General features: G+C 43.3%; 1 protein-coding gene across 5 annotated transcripts in view; it reads left to right on the top strand.

Annotated features, from left to right (window-relative positions):
• The window catches only part of OCLN (occludin), a 152,460-nt gene that overhangs the window by 111,320 nt on the left and 23,513 nt on the right, over window positions 1–17,627 (top strand). For all 5 annotated transcript variants that reach the window (XM_085632376.1, XM_085632375.1, XM_085632379.1 and 2 more), the window contains exon 8: window positions 8,093–8,134. In XM_085632376.1, the coding sequence (XP_085488502.1) occupies window positions 8,093–8,134 (42 nt within the window). The remainder of the gene's footprint in view (window positions 1–8,092; window positions 8,135–17,627) is intronic.

Here is a 17,627-nt window from a genome sequence, read left to right as displayed (position 1 = left end):
AAGGGCAAACAAGTTTTGGCCTACCTCAATAGACATGAGGGCGAAGGTAGCTTTCCTGCAGGATACTCATCTTTCACCACAGTACTCCCCTGGCATTGCAAAAACATGGGGTTACCATAGGTATTTCTCCAGTTGCAGTACATATTTGCGGGGGGTGTAAACTCATTCACAAAGCATCCCATTTAGCCTTACAGCCAGCTTCCTCGACAATGAGGGCCGCTACGTGGTCCTTGCCAGCCGGTTAGTTGACCAATGCGTACTATTCGTAAACATGTATGCCCCTAATGTAGATGCCCCCTCCTTGTTTCACAAACTCTCCTCTATTATGAGACTCTTTGACGCAAATACTGTTATACTTTGTGGGGAGCTCAATATGGAACAAATACCAACAATAGATTCCCCAGGTGTCCCCTACATAGGCAAACCGCAGGCCGCACAGGTATTTCAAGATGTTAGTAACACTCCTTGAAAGGTGTGGCAACACCGAAACTCTAACACTTGCGCACACATTCTACTCTGCACCTCCAGCTGTATGGATGTGCATTGGTTATTGGTTCCTCTCTGCAGATGTGGTCCTCTGGTTGGGAGATACACAGCACTTACCACGGTACGCTATCGCACCACTCTCCTGTGGGGATGGTTTTGCGAATCGCATATGGTGGAGGACTGGAAAAGAGATTGTGCTCCCTAGCACTGCTCTCCTGGATATGGTGTTCTGCACCAAACTCCATGACTCGTACTGGAATATTTTTAAAAGATTACCAGTTCAGTAACCGGCCAGGCTGTCCAGTAGGATGCCTTTAAGGCATATATTCGAGGTATATGTATTTCAAAACTTGCAGGGGTCCTCCAAGACATTTGAAATAGCATTACAAAGATAGAACCCAAACTCAGACATTGGCAAGGCAGGCACACAACAGCAGGGTGGGGTCCAATTACACCATTACCCAGTCCTTATGGATAATTTTCGCTCCTTGGCCGATAGAGACTGCCTTTTTGCGAAAATATGCTCGGGCCTGCCAGTAGAGAAAGGGTGAGCTCCCAAGGCGTATATTGGCACACCTCCGTCCTAATCGTTGTCCAGATTTTTTTTTTTTTTTTTTTTTTTTGGAAAACCTTTATTTAACAGTATGTGCAGACAAATACGGGCCTACAACCCTCAGGCCGGCCTCGACAAAAAGGGCACATCAGCAAGCAATTATACGATTCAGCAGCATATCAGTACAAGCACGAATAGACCAGATTACGTTATACACAATTGTGCCGCCGAGCGCCAGGATGATGAGGTTTAAGTTTTATAAAGTTTTGAAATAAGTCCATAGCGACAGGTCTGGAAGGATCCGAATCAGAGCAATGCAGTTAGGACTATAGTGGGCAACGATCATCAGAAGAGTCAGCAAGCATTATCCGTAAGGTAATCAATCGCACTCAATAAAATCAGGATAGAAAAGAAACATATCACATGACGATCCCCAAGCACTACCCACAAGTTCCCAATCCTCCCCTCGACCCAAGAAATAAGAAAGGAAAGAACAAACGCGAAAGGTAAAGAGTAGAAAGGGAGAAGAGAAAGAGAGAAAAGAAAGAAAGAAAAAGGAGGCCCATAGAAAAAAAAAAAAAACCACAAGGAAATATACCCCCCACCCTACACGCATGCAGAGGCTACGGCCTACCCCCCCTAGCAGTGTGTCTGTCGCCCCAAAAGAGTACCCGAAATGTAGGAGAAGAGAAAGAGAAGAAAAAGAAGAAGAATGTCACGGTTGATCGGAGGAGGGCCAAGGATCTATTCAATACAAGCAAAATCGTTACCCGCGGTCACCCAACCCCAGGCCCCGACCTAACACCCTGCTACATGTACCTCCAACAGTCACAAGTCCCAGTCCCAGCCATATACGTATCAATGTGCAACAAGAAAAACCCCCTTCCTCAGCCTTGGCCCCTTCGAATCTGCAGTCCAACAGAGTCCAATTGCAGTACAGCCAACCTGGACGGGATGGGCCACCATGGAGTCCGGTGCAGCAATCGAGGGGTAAGAGACAAGTCAAACTGGAGCGAAGCTCGATAGTAAAGGACCACAGAATGCGCCACTGCTATGCGGTGGCTAGCACAACAGGGAGCAGGACGATGCATAAATCCCAGAGTAGCGGCCGGCAGGAAGCAAGTCCAGGAGGACGCTCAGAGACGTGGCACCAAAGGACAAAGGAGATGGGCAAAACGGCGGCTGAGGCACAAGCTCCGGCCATACCAAGGGAGCAGGATTGTCAGACTCCTCCAGGGCAGAGCCGAGGAGTACCGCAGCGGGCACTGGGACACGTCCCCCCGTCACCGCCACATACCTCAACTCGGGTGATCCACCGACAGTCGACTGAAGATGTGGCTTAACATGCCGCACTGGAGAGTCATCATGGCCAGCTGAAAAAGTCCGATCAAACCGGTCCTCCAAACCAGTGGCAGAGTCGCGGAAGGCCAACCACAGGTCCTCCAGTGCTGCCAGGATGTCGCGAAGCCCCAGCGGTGGATCAAGGATGGAGGGTGCTGTTGCTTCCGCCATCTTAGGCAAGCAACCATCGAGCGCCCCGGGAAGCAAGCCCCCTTCACCAACCATCGGTATCTGGAAGGTGATAAGCTCTCTGCGGGGCCCCGGTGGTGCAGGAAACGTGGAGGCAGCCGGTCGTGGAAAGGCTTCAAGGACAGGGGAATCTGTGGTGCAGGGAAACCCGCCGGCGAGACCAGGGCTTCCGATGCGGAAGATGGCGTCCGCTGCTGTAGGCTGCAACAAAGAAGCGATCCCGGCCCTCTCCCAGCTGGGCCGGGATACAGTATACGGGAGCTGGATACAATGTTGCGAGCGGGGCGCGCTGGGCAGCCGAGCATGAAAAAGGCTGCTGTGAGAATCCCAGCGCCGCGCTCCAGGTCCGGTGTACCGGCTCCTCCCTCTCCACAGCGGCCGCTGCTATCGTTGTCGCCGCCGGCCGTCCCCACTAAACAATGGCCCGGCTGCGACCGCTTGGAAGGCCGGAATGGAAACCGGGGCCCAACTCCGCCGGGGCAGCTCCGTTTTCGACCGGAGTCAAAGTATCGTGGTCAGGGACGTGGCGCAGGTAAGCGTAGGGCTCGGAGGCGCAGGATTCTTGCCAGGATATCGACGAAGGGCGAAAGGGTCGGCGGAGCCGAAGAGCTAGGCGGCCATCTCGGCTGCAGGCTAGGCTCCTCCCCCGTTGTCCAGATTTAATACCCAAACTTCACCTAAGCAGGGTGGGGGAACGGGTCATTGAGAGCACTTGCATCTCCCACGCACTCCTACACGGTTGCGAGCAGTTCTACTTCACCAAACTTGAGGTGAGCGATGACATTCGAGCAGCGTATGTGGTGGTGGTTTCAATGGTGTGGATCACAGATGTGCAGCAAAGAAATTGCTTTGACATTTAAGATGTAATTTTTTTTTAAAGAAAAAGTGATAAATCACCAACAAAGCCCCCCCCAAATGCACTGTCTTTGCACCACATATTAGACATCACCTACCCTTCTACCGCATCCATGACGAGTCCCGCTAAACAATTTGGCCCCTGTACCACAGTCCTACCCAATTAACCCAGCATTGCAGCATCTCCCGCAGAGACGGGCTCCAGATGAAGGCCTCTATAATCCGCTCATCTCTTCCAGATCTTAAAGTGCTTTTGCGGACATCCCCAGGCTTTAAAAATAGGAGCCTCCAGACTCATTTTAAAATAGACCATTTTTCCATGCAGACAATTTTACATTACATTATAGTTATTTCCCCCCCACCTCCTCCATGCTGGTCAGGGGGTGCAGTGACAATGTTTGAGCAAGCCTATCTCCATGGAGGAAATTGTGCAGGCCATTGATGCATAAGGCTCCAGGTTTTGATGGCCTAACCAGTGTTTTTATAAAGCATACAAACATGTCCTCGTTCCACACCTTTTAGATATGTATGCTGAAGCCCTCGAAGGCACCGTACCTCTCACTGAGAGAAGCAGTTACCACACTACTGCTGAAACCCGGCAAAGACCCTTAGTTTTACTCCTCATATAAAACCCTCTCCCTAACTTTGATTCGGGTACTGCAGAGAGCTGGGGAAGAGCGATCAGGGCGTTGGATTGAAGGGGAGGACGGAGACATAGGGAGGATACGAGAACCTCTCAACGTGTGCAATCGTGATGTTCTCACGTGGGAGCTGATTTGTATAGTTATCTGTGAAGACAAAGGTGGTCGCTATTGCCAGTAAATAACAGTCAATTTGAAATACTGTGATACGTGGTGAGGGAGGTGGGGGAAGGGGCGGGGGAAAGGGAAAATGGGGTGCTCACACCGGTCTATGTCGAGTTGGTTAACTGTTTATAATTGTCATGATTCCACACTGTTTGTATTGAAGCCCATGTTGAAATAACTGAAAGACTGTACCTAGGGGACTGTCGCACCTAACCGCACATCGACCTATGAAACATCGCACTAATGTAAGGAGCTGTAAGTTGTGTATGTAATCAATTCAGAGCGGCGAATGAGCCGTGAATGTTGAAGGGCTCAGCTGACGTGCAATGAAAGCACGATTATATGGTTGGTATGAGGCTACATGCATGAATATTGGGAAAGTAAGTTTTATTCTGTATGTCTCTGTAAAAATTCAATAAAACAGATTTGAACAAAAAAAAAAAAAACCCTCTCTCTAATAAACTTTTAAAATAAAATCCTGGCCAAAGTGATTGCCACCTGAATTTCATTGTTGATGGATCAGATCATCTTGCCTGTCCAGACAGGGTTCGTCCCCCATAGATCCACATCTCACAACCTTCACGCTGTGCATGTGTTGCTTAATAGTCTTACCAGAGGTGGCGGTATCCATAGCCCTGCTTATTGCGGAGAATTCTTTGCTTATTTGGAATGGCCCTTTCTCCGAGCGACACTGCAGAAATGTAGGCTTCCTCTGGGCTTCATTCTTCTGATTATGCTCCCAACTGATGGTACGGGTCCAGGTGAATGGTTCACTCACTGATCCATTTGTGGCTGCCAGAGGTATGGAACAGGGATGTCCCCTGTTGTTGCTGCTTTTTATTCTTGCCATGGACAGCCTGGTCCGCCAACTGCAAGAAAAGCGTATGCAACACAGTCTTTGCTTTCGCCGGGGCCCTCTGCTCCTCTCTTTGTACGTGGACGATATTTTGCTGTTTATTTGCCAACCTGTGGGGAACCTTGCTCCTGTTATTCGGGAGATCATCGTTCTTTTTTTTTTTTTTTTTTTTGGGATAGCATATCCAGTGTGCAAAATAAGTTGTTTCTTCTTAAAGGCACTGCCATGCAAGTATCCGCTTACGTGGTACAGTTACTCCGCTAAATACCTGTGCATCAGGCTACTTAGAGACAAGAAGCAAATAACTTGTTTGAATTATGGCCCGCCATCAATAGGCTCACAGTTCAGATTGAAAGGTGGTTGCGTCTTCCCCTTTTCATGGGGGGCCATATAGCCATTATTAAAATGCTGATCCTGCCAGGCTTTGTCGATCTTTTTTTTAACATCCCTATACCCCTAACCAATACCTTTTTTATCACCCTTCAGGGTCTGTTGTTATGACTCATTTGGACTGGCTGTAGGCATCGAATTCAGTAAAATACACTTGTGCTGCCCTATGATGGGGCAGAGTTGGCATCCCTGGTATCCAAATGTACTACCTAGTGGCTCAATGCCAGTTTGCATCTCACTGGTTCAATGCTGACGTTCGATTGCCATCTGCCATTCCAGAGTGCGACCAAGCGGAAGATATCCCACTATTAACAGTCTACCGCAGGCTATCAAATTAAACCCTGACGTACAAACCCTGTCCACCACAAGCTGGGCAAGAAGAAAGCTAAGCAGTCTCCTGGGGAGGGGGGTCCTCTGTACTCAACTCTGCTTCCACACAACCCATGGATCACCCTGACCCGGCAAATGGGAGACTGACCTGTGCCACACCCTGAATGACATAATGGAAGTATTGCTGTGTACAGACTAAGTTAGTGCCCCCAAACTTACCGGCACAAATTGCTCCACTTTAAATTTGTGCACAGAGCATATACCACCCCTAGCTCACTGGTCAGAATAGACCCCACCAGATCTTCTCACTGCCCGAAATGAACGCGCCAAGCGTGCACTTAGCACATTTGACTTGGACATGTTCAAATATTAGAGTAAATTAAGGCAAAATATTCAAGCATCTTTCCTTGATGGTCGACACTGAACTCCACCGAGACCCCCCTCATCGTGCTCTTGGGTTACATGGCAGATATCCCAAAGTCAATTTGCAGATTTACTGGAATAGCATTATTGTTAGCCAAGAGGGAGATAGCGCTCTGCTGGGGTAGCAGTAATCGCCTGTTGAGGCTTGGCTAACCAGTATGATCTACTGTGACACCACAAGCGAAGTGTATGCTATGTTACAACCGCCTATCTTCAACCGAAGGACATCTGGCAACCTCTCCGAGACTACCATTTAACACTCGACTCGGACATCCCTACTTAGCCACTCATTGTGCACTGCAACCCTATGATTTGTAACTCGATCATTACAATTATAGCCCCTTGAACTGTTGTGCACTTGTACCTCGCCCATGCGTAACGTGTTTTGTTTGCTGAACCTGCTGGTATTGTTTATACTTATTTTCCTTACAAATCATTACGACTGCAATGTATTAATATATTCCCACGCTTTAGGGCTTGTTGTATTTTTTTCTTGCTTCGGAAAATGATAGTTAAAAAAAAAGGGGGTAGTAGGTGGTAATGACTAAGGTCCTAGTCTATAGTAGGCTCATCTAGAATTTCTATTCTCCGCATTGAGAGCTCCAGTTTGTAGGATTTGATCACCATTCGTCCCACTTTGGTAGGTCTCAACTTTCTATTTATGTCTGTCTGCTGCTATTAATTTCTAACCTCTGAGTCTTGACTAGGAAAGTCAAATTACATTCTAATGTTAGTGTTTAACTTAAATGCATTTATCTCCACACCGGCCCCAACAGCGCTAAGGATGCCTGGCTTCAGCCTGGGGGTGCCCAGGAGTGGACACTTCACAGGGAAAGCCAGGAGGGGTTCCACAGCGGTATGAGTATCCGCGCCAGGAAACCGCAAAAAGGCGACACTGCAAGGTGGCCGTCTGGTGACAGTGCGCTCTATAAGTACCTTGACATTTACATTTACATTTATCTAGTCTAACTATTCGAGCTACAGCTTGGTTCCCCCATTATGCCTCAAGAAATTAATTTTTCACAGTATAAGTATTCAATTTAAGTACCCTGTTTCGGAGCACATATTTCGAATGTTGTTGCTGAGGGATGTTATGTTAATCAGATTTGAAGTACACAAACTCACCCAAGTAGGGTATCTTAGCAAAGTGAAAAGCAGGTTTTGCTTGGAGTCCAGAAGAGGGCAAATCAGTATAAGTGGGTTTTCAGATTTTTTTTTTCTCCAGAATGTCAAGAGGTAATCAATCCTATAAAGGGAAAGGTGGAGTTGTTCCAGTTGAATGTTGCCAAGTAGGAGAAAGAGCGTCCTCCCGTCCTAGAGAATGATACCAGGAACAGAAGCCAGCATCCGAGAGGTAGATTGTAGGAAACAGGAAAGGCTAATGGAAAGTCGCCCTAGAACTTACTTTCTGGGACCTAGAGCTGTAAGGTACTCTGACATTGACAAAGTAGTTTGAAAAGGTATTTTTTGAAGAGTGGTAGTCAATTTAGGTATCTGAGAAGAGGTGTACTGGGGGTACAGGGAGGGGGGTTAAACACAAGTCTGGCGATCGTGTTAAGAATAATTTGGAGTCTCTTGAGATGAATAGGAATACAGACTAAGCACTGACGTCTTCCAGGTGGCTAGTTATTTGAGATTGGATTTTAGCCTGCTGCCAAGGGCTATAGCGGTTGTTATAGACCCTGAACCAGATTTTCGGCTCCGACGTATAACAAAAAATAGGGCCTTTAACAACCGGCCTTTAGTCACCAGTCTTCTGCCTAGCAGGACGTGTTGCTGCCTATTAACGTGACTTCGGTTTTATCACTATTGATGTGCACAGTCTCCTAATGGTTCTCTTATGCTTCTTTTGTTGGTTTCTAGGTAGCAGCAGCTGAATTCAATCGGCTAAAGGAAGTGAAAGCTGTAAGTAACTTTGTGATCACCCACTTAAACTGCGTCTTGTTGTTTTGAAAACTTAATGTTATCCTAACATTTAAATAACCCTTATTAAGTAAATATGTACCATCCACGAACACTGGACTACAAATAACATCAGCCCGGCCAAATTGATCAAGTAGCAGAAAAGCTTGGATGCTGGTAGGTGATATGAATTGGTTCAGGCCAATGTTCCCTCTAATTTTGATTCACAGTGTGCGCCCGTAATGGTCTCTGTGCACTACAGCCAATGTCATGTATGCTGAAGACATGTGACAACTCACTGAGCAAGTAAGCTAACAAAATCAGCAGTATTTGTCATATCAAGGATCAGTTTGCAAATAAACACCCAAAAATGTATTGCGACTCAAATACAACTATGTGTAATGGATCACTGACCATGATGGCTGACAAACATATAGCATGGTGGACAGACAGTTAAGCAAGCAACAGAGCAGGACGAGCCCAGTCAGAGGCAGCCATCTTGTCATTGTGGGAAACTAATAGAGAAACGCTCAAGACCGACAAGCTGGTGTGATAGAATCTGAAAATATTTAAATCGGAGCCCCTTTGGCTCCGATTGTTAAGATAAGACCTGGCTGTTTGAACAATAAACACTCAACAGCCACCCCCCTCTTTCTGCCCTCAAACTAGCTGTGTCTAGGCGCCGGGAAACCCTTTTTGGGTAGCTGTTGCGCCCTATAAATTGATAAAATAAAATAATAATAAAATAATTTGGCCTGAAAAGCAATTCAACAATGAAACTCAATAAGCCAGGTGACAATCTGCAGTACTTCAGAATCACCAGTATGAAACCCAATATTTGACCCTCATGAGAGAAACATAGGTGTGGCGCCTTTTTATCTATGGCCTTTTAACAAGAACGCCTTTGCATTCTGTGTCTTGTAGTTTTGTTTTTACCATTAAAATATAGATTTCAAATAAACAACCTACATTACTGCAGTAACATGGTTGTTGGAAAGCGCAAATTAGGTGTATCTACTTCATATTGGAGTTGCATAGGGTTGTTTCCTGTGGGGAAAATGGTGTACAGCAACGATATACTCTGAGTTGATGTTTTATTGAAACATTATAGGAACAATAGGTCTGAAGGGCCACCTAGGTGACCAACACCAAAGTAACTCCAGAGTCCTCTCCCTTCATCACATTCTACCATATGAATTCAATGCAACATCTTATAACAGTATACTTCTAATATAACTTATTCTACTTTCTAAATTCTAAACTTCACATATATCTCCTCCTTTCACAACACAAACAGCAAATAAAATAAATAAGAACTGAAGAGGAGTAAAAAAAGAAAAACAATGTGCATATAACTATGCACAGAGCAAGACCATGACCTGAATTTTCAAATACCAAAGAATACTAATCTTAACATTTTCTTGGTATTATTCTAATTCTTGTACTGAATCCTGTTCGTCTTGGCCTTCCAATCATTTTCTCATTTCGAATACACCGTTAATTTATGCCAGGCAAGATATGTTCTATCATTGCTGGTTTTGTACCGCCTGACTTTTTTTATTTTAATGAGGCAAGGGGGCTCCCTGAATTTTGACTTTCCTTTTCGCAACAACGAATCTTTGACACAAGCAAAATCCACCACATTTACACATCGTTTTTTGTTGCAACTTCATTTTCTCACATCTCTCATTACTGAACTGATCGCTGGTACTTTTAATCCTGCGTAATTCGCTCAGTACATCACACCACCCAATACGAACTTGCATCAACTGTCACATAGGTATCATGACCCTCAACATAGGCCTTAAGTTCTGGAGCTGCTATTATACTTTGTTTGATTAGCTGAAAATTCTCTTGACAAATTGATGTCCAGATAAAATCTGCTCTTTTCTTTAAGATAGCCCTAAAACATTTTGTGAGACTGGCAACGTTTCTAATAAACTGTGCTAAAGTTGCACAATCCAATGAACACATGTATCTGATCTTTATCCATTGGATGGGGAGCATTAATGATACCTTAAACAATGCTAGATTTAGGTTTCACCCCATCCTTTGAAAGAATTTCTCAAATATTCAGTTCTGTTCAAACCAAATATGCACTTGTACTCTGAGCATCACGTAATTTTTAAAAAAACACGGACGTAGCTGAGGCCAGTCCAAATGGCATACAGCAAAATTGGAATGTGCTCATCGGTGCAAAAAGCTGTTAAATGATTAGAATGGTAATCCAGAAACTGAAGGTACGCAACACTTCGAAAACCACTTGAACTGACCAACAGTTGTAACCAAATCATCAATACGTGGTAACTGATAGTCCTCTAACCAGATCGCATTGTTGAGAGATCTCAAATCGCACATAAACGTAGATCACCTGCTTTCTTTTTTGCTAGAGCAATCAGTGACAACCGCAACATGGCGTCCACTTTTTCAATGATTCCATCTCCTGCGTTTTTTAAAATGTCAATTCACTTCTTATACTGTGCTGTACATTGTGAGCCTATGCTTCAATGGCGTTACTCCTTCTTTCAGTAGTGGCCACACCTATTGCAAAGGGTTGGGGGAGGGGGAACACAAAAGATAATTACAAATAAAGAAAATTGCACTTAACTTGCTCCGACTACTATTCCCAGTATTTGAGCAGCACTGGGATTGGTTTGAGTGCCTCAGTTCGGCGCTCAGACATAGACTGGGAGCTTGTGTTGGTTTCTCCACCCAGCTGTACAACCCAGCTAAGGTGGAGAAATAAGTTTGCATGAAAGCTTGACCAGTCTCACTGCCCCAGCCTAATCGACATGCGCACTTGGCAGTGCCCACCACTTCCATCCCACCCCCACCCCATGGTGCTGCAGCGTCCGTGTGGGAGGCTATGCCCCTCCCTCGGCTCGTAGTTGCCTGCAGGACAACAAATAAAATGATAAAAATGTTTTATTATTGTTTTATTTTTGTCTTTAGCTTCTGCTGGCTTTCAGCAGGGAGGCGATGCTCCTCTGCCATAACGGAGGAGCTGCCACTACCTTATTTGACCCTAATAGTGTGAACACAATCCTTCATTTGACCAATCTAGTACTGAAATACACTTCTAAACTTGTATTTCCATTGCATTTGATCCGAAACAGATTTTGAGTGCTACAGGACATTTCTGACCAAGTTTGATTATCATGCCAAACTCTGCCTGATGCCACCATCCCAGCACATTTGTGTCTTTATGTGCTATATAAACTTTACCCTGCATGGTTCTGTTCCCAAGTGTTATGAGCCCCCCAAAAGCACCTTACCAGATCTATCTTACCGCCATCAAATGCAGTAACCACCACATCTGGGGGTAGTAACACTTTTGTGACCAAAATTATTCTCATTTGTCAATTGATAGGATTGTAATTCTTGCACCTGAATGGATAAGAAGAGATATGGTGCAGGTCTCAATTGTTACCGACACCAGAGGTTCACCATATCTTTTCTCATTTTGTACATTATTAATCTTCACACAGTCCTCCACTACTAATACCAACTCTTCTAACATTTTTCAACATCTTCACAATCATCGAAAAGACGTAAATTTCAAATTATTACACCCTATATTTGTGTTTTTCATACCTTTGTTGTAATTGACCATGCTACTTTTACCATCTCTACCATAATTTTCAGTGGAAAGAGAAGCATGTTGCCCTTTGTTCCGGGAACTGATATTTTTCACAGGAATGTGCAGATTTTCAGCCTCTAATTGTTTGGCGTCCTGTTGTGAACAGACTATACTCTTCGCTATACCTATAGCTTCATCCAACTATAGGTTCTTACAGGATAACAATTTTGCTGTTTATTTTATTTTCCGAATTGCACCTACATACCATTTGATCCTGACTCAATTTTGATGTGAATCCCTCAAACTCAAAATAACTTGCCAATATTTTTAAAACCGTTGCATAAGAGTCAATTTATTCATTGGGACCTTGAAACAGAGTAAACAAATTGTCTATTCCTGTAAAATATTCACTTAATTGTTTAACTGCAGTTTTAAATTCATCAATTTCTTCCCTGTCCGTGCCAGTATATTCTGGTAACTGGTCAAAAACCTTTTGACTTTCAGTTGCCAAATAATAGTATAGTAAACTCCTTTTCCTACCAGCTTTAAATTTCAACCCATCTATCGCCCCTTTATATGTTGAATGATCCATACTGATAGCGCACGTAGCACAGCGCGAAAGGTTTTTGGTAACCAAAGCAAAGCGTAAAACATTTATACCATGTGCGATAAAACAGTTTGTTCCTTTGCTACTTTTCTATCTATTTATAAAACTAACTGTTGGCCCATATTATGTCCGATCCTCTGACGGATCGGTGAGTTTGACAGGGATTTGGCAAAAGATTTAGATTAAATATTCCCCTTATGAGGACCTAGAACAATAGGAATATTTATATATACACCTTTCTATATACAACTATTTATATATATCTCATCATTTACGATAATGAATAACGACAATATGTTTCTCTATTACTTTGCTTTTTATCGATTTTCTTTGAAAGCATAGAAATGGTCAGACAAATACAGCATTGAATCTGAATTCACACGCAAGAATACAATTCAGGTAATCACAATAACATCTCAATTAAGGAGCATGAGTTGAGTGGATAGTGTAAGAGACAAAAGAGCGTTTTCAATAAGATCAATGCAAAAACAGAATTTCATACGAACCTAGAAAACTAAAGCAAAGCGTGCTGATAGCACAAATGCTAACCCTCAGGCTGGAAGGGAAAGCTGGGGCTATCCTCACAAGGTATGAGGAGAAAAGTTAAGGAGTCAGCTCACAGACCGCATCAGCCAGGAAATCTCAAAGAAACGGCTCACATGAACGACTTAGATCTAACACCAACCACAAAAGATAGATCTCTCCAGCAGCCGAATCTATCACTAAAAATTATACCCTAATGTTAATCCGTTCAGGCCTACTCTTGTAACAAAATCCAGAAAATTCTTTCCTCCTATTGGTCCATAAGCATAGGGTGTTAAGTCACACCACTTCCGTCGCTCTTTCCTTTCAAACATCCATTGTTTTAGTTTTATGCTGTCATCGTCCTCCGGCAAAGGAAATCAAATCTTCTCCTTCCTTGACAAATGCATATTCGAACAAACATGGAAACATTTCTCCAGCTCTGTTATCCATAAGAAAACATTTTTCCTTGAACAGTAGGAAATACTACTGATACACTGAACACATAGCAGCCATAGACACTGAAGAACACAATAGTTGTCTATGAAGTATAAAACTCATTTTCTGCAATACTACATTTAAAAGCAAAATCAACCCAAACATCAATGTTGAGGACTTCTTGTAAAACGTGCAGTTTTCTCTAGGAGAAATAAACAATTTCGGTTATTTGCTCAAAATAAAAGCTCCATTTCATAATTTCATTTCAATCTTTCATTAGTACATCAAAAACATAATCATTTTAAACTATTATTCTGTGTAATATTAATATTGCTTAGTTAGTGATAAACAATACACACATTTTTCTGTATTTGCGCATGGTACAGGAATCGTTTGTGGCCTACTTTAGCACAGTGTCATTTTCCCGCACCTATCTTATTTCTTTTTCCCAAACCATTTGTTAATAACTTTTTTGATTAATTTCAAATTTAGTTGATGATTTTCACACCAGGCAAGGTTTAATAAGAGCCGGTTTTATTTACGAAAAAACGTTGCTCCATCAATACCATAAAAGCCATTTTACTTATGGCTCACCAGTTTCCAGTAAGAAAGTGCTAGGTGGAGTGCCGTTTTGCATTATAACGGCTATAAAAATATACTACAGACCAATAAATGGTTGAACGCCCCTGTAAAAATGATATTGTCTCAGCTTGTCAATTGCTGTTGACTCGTACTGGATGCAGTGCTTTGCTCCGTCAGCTTAGAATAGTGTGCCAATCGCTGTTGACATGTATTGGAAGCTGTTCCTTACTTTTGTCATCTAAGAAAAGCATGCCAATCGCTGTTGACACTTATTAGATGCAGTACTTTGCTCAGCCTCTGGGAGAACTGCCACAAATGCTGGGAAAGGCTGACGCACTATATGCTGGATCTAATTCCATCTTCCGGTAAAGTTATATAGCACCATTAGTAATGACAGCCTCAGCACAGGTAAGCCTTTAAGATTTTGGGCTGCTAATCAGTTGCATCAGTCGCGCTGCACACAGAGCGCTTCTCCCTCCAAAATGTGAAAGCAGACAAAAACTTTGCAGCTAAAGGGCGCGGATACATACTTCATCACAATCACTGCAGAACACTGGAAGATTCCTTCATGCAGCCACTTCATGAGCTGTTGATACAGACTTTTCATGTGCTCAAACAATGATGCACTCACGCTCTTCGTACACAGTATATTTCAATAGATAAATCCTTTAAAATAGTTAGTTGCTCACACACTGCTGACACCAAAAGGTTAAATAAAAAATATGCAAAAGAACAGCGGCAAATCACAACAACTTGTGCACACACTTTCCAGTACGAATGATCCCTGGGCCCCAACTAAAATAACAGAACCTTTAAACATGCGTAGAAGAATTCCGATGTGGTGCGGTTGTTCCCAAGGAATGTCATGCGTCTAATCCCATCCTCGTTGCCATTTTTGTGGAGATAATGAACAGCCAACAATATTATCCCCAATTTAATGTTTATTGAAACATAAGAACAATAAGTTGTAGGTCTGGAGGGCCCACAAGATCAACTCGAACTGATTAGAATTCTCTCCCTTTATCACATTATACCATATACATTCCATGAAACATCCTATAATATAAGCCCAACAATATACTTCTAATATAAGCTCATTCTACTTTTTAAATTCAAAACACCACATTTCCCCATGTTCCCAAAATTTTGGTGGTACATAGCAAAACTGTACATAAAGTGTCTCGCTTCTCCAATAGCAAGGATGATGCAACAAAAAACTGAGGTCTATCAACGCAGATTGTGGAGGATCTGTTCAAAATCATTGGTGCTACACAGAGGTCCATCAGCCGTCCTTGTGTGTGGAGGTCTTAGTGCTGGAGTAACAGGAATTGGGCCTGAGGAAAAAAGCAAGTGACACAAGGACAGAAGAAAAAGATGGCGAACATTGGAGAAATAATGGAAAGGGATACAACAGAGAAAGGAGAAGGAAGAGGAACATTAGAGAAAAGGGGAAGGAAGACGCAATGGTGAGAGGAGCTAGAGATTGGGAGAGGAAACAAAAAAATTGTGAGGGGAAGCTGAGGAGAGAGAAACTGAAGAGAAAAGTTAATGGTGGGCGGAGTATTACAGTGGTTGAAGGGGGTAAGATCTGAGGGGCACAACATGCCTTTACTTTTTTAATTTAAGAAAAACAATTCCCCCTACTTTTTGTGGAATGACAACTGTCTCTGCATGATTAATTCCAAGAGCTGAAATACTTTAGATGAAATGTAAGGCCAGGAGTCTCCTGTGCTGTGAAACCGAGGGAGGGGCAGACAGCTAAACAAGCAGCCTTGTAGCAGCCTATATTATACTGTGTGTAATGCAAGTTTAAAATAATGATTTGCATATTCACAGTGCTTTCTGTCTCAGACTGGGACCTCGTAGATCTAAAGATGCACAAGCCACGATTTTCCACTGCACCAACCAGGATTCACTTCTGTGGCACTCTGGTTACAGACAAAGACCTCTGCAGTGCATTAACAAATAACGGTTTACCTGAAGATGAAAGACCGAAAAATATATATATATATATATATATTTCTTTTTTAGCCTTGCCTTTGACCCTACCCGTACGCTCACTCAAGTGCGCATAGCATCAGTTCCCATACATTTTTTTTCATGCACTTCGACCACCGGATGGGTAGAAAAAGGTATGGGAAACGGACTCTAAACCAGATCGACCTCTTCTTCTGCCTTTAGTGAGAGACGGGTAAGAGGAATGATTGGAAAAAAAGACAAGCATTGGCATAGCCAATAGGTCTCGCTTTTGGGACCTTTTAAGTATTTAGTTATGCAGCACAATATCCTTGGTGCAACAACATCAAATGGTGCATGGCTAAACACTTATAAGGTCCCAAAGGCGAGACCTATTGGCTATGCCAATGCTTGTTACTGACATAATGCGTGGTTGGTGTGAGCAGTATTCACACTTCACAGTTTCCACTGCAATCAAACCTTATACTAGGATATGCTACGAAGTTTCTCATCTAAAGAAACCAAAATGAAACCTATTCTTCCTTCTCTTTCGATCACTTAATGTTTGTGTGTGTTTTTTAAATAATACAAGAGAAAGGAACATTCTAGGGCCAGCCATCACTGAGTCAAAATAGTCTTTCGAATGAACACGTTTGCAGCTGTAGTTTTCTTTATTCTCAGGTATAGCTTTCTGTATTTCATACTCAACAATGATATTTTAACCATGCTGCAAAAGAGTATCGGGCTCTCGCCTGCGTCTCAAAAGTCAGCTCGTCAGGCTTTTTCCAGCAGTACAGAATCACTCCATTTTATGGAAACAAGCGCTCCTAGCTAAACATGGCGAGGCAGATGGCTGCCAGCTCCATCCTCCATTTCTCTGTTTCAAACATTAATCCTCTCCATAAAACGACGGTAACACGAGACTTGGAGCTAGAAGAGATAGGTTTAGGAACAAGCACGTTCATTGTGTTGACAGTTTTTGTTCCTAGATTGTACATGTACGGCACACATGGGACAGGGAGGGCAGACCTCACCAGCTTCGGACTTGGACTGAGAACTGCACTGAAAAGGGTTTGAACATGTATCAGTTTTAAACCCAGATACCATCAGAGCAGTGCAAATGAGTACCACGGAAACCAATCTGGTGCCTGATGTTTTATTTCAGTTCCGAATTTACTTATTATCCAAAGATATTTAGCCCATTTTGACACCTGGTGCGTGCAATTAGTAGTAATAAATGGAATGGACAGTAAAATAAATAAAACACATTGCACGCCTTCTGGTGTGGGCTCAGAGACGAGAATGGACAGGGAAGGAAGGCCCAGCAGGAGAGCTGTGGCTATTTTTTATTTTTTTATTTTTTAAAGCGCAGCAGGCGTAGTGCTTATTAAAGAAAACATGCTGCACGCACCTCCTCTGTGGGCTTAGACGATATGGAATAGGGAAGGGAAGCAAATGTATCTCACAATCTGAGATCCTGATGAGGTTTGCGCAACCTTTCAGGGTTAAAGGAGGCCCATGGCGACCTTTCAGGGTTGAAGGAGGCCCATGGCGAGTCAAGCTAAACCCTGTTAATAACCATTCAAACACTCATTATTTGCAAAAACAGTTTTACAACAACAGGGCCATAACTTGGTCAAATGTTTTCTTAAATGTGCTATCCGATGAAGATTTTAGTGGAGGTATGTTTCTCTAAAAGGTTAGAAAGAGTACGGTCTGCGTCTTACCTGCCCTGCTGAACTGGATGCTCCTGAGGTGCGTGTCTGGCAAAGTGAAAGCGACTGAGATCAGGCAAATGTAAACAAGCACTC

The sequence above is a fragment of the Triturus cristatus genome, chromosome 2_1 (genome assembly GCF_964204655.1).
Source record: "Triturus cristatus chromosome 2_1, aTriCri1.1, whole genome shotgun sequence".
Taxonomy (NCBI): domain Eukaryota; kingdom Metazoa; phylum Chordata; class Amphibia; order Caudata; family Salamandridae; genus Triturus; species Triturus cristatus.
This window is presented reverse-complemented; position numbering and strand designations above follow the sequence as displayed.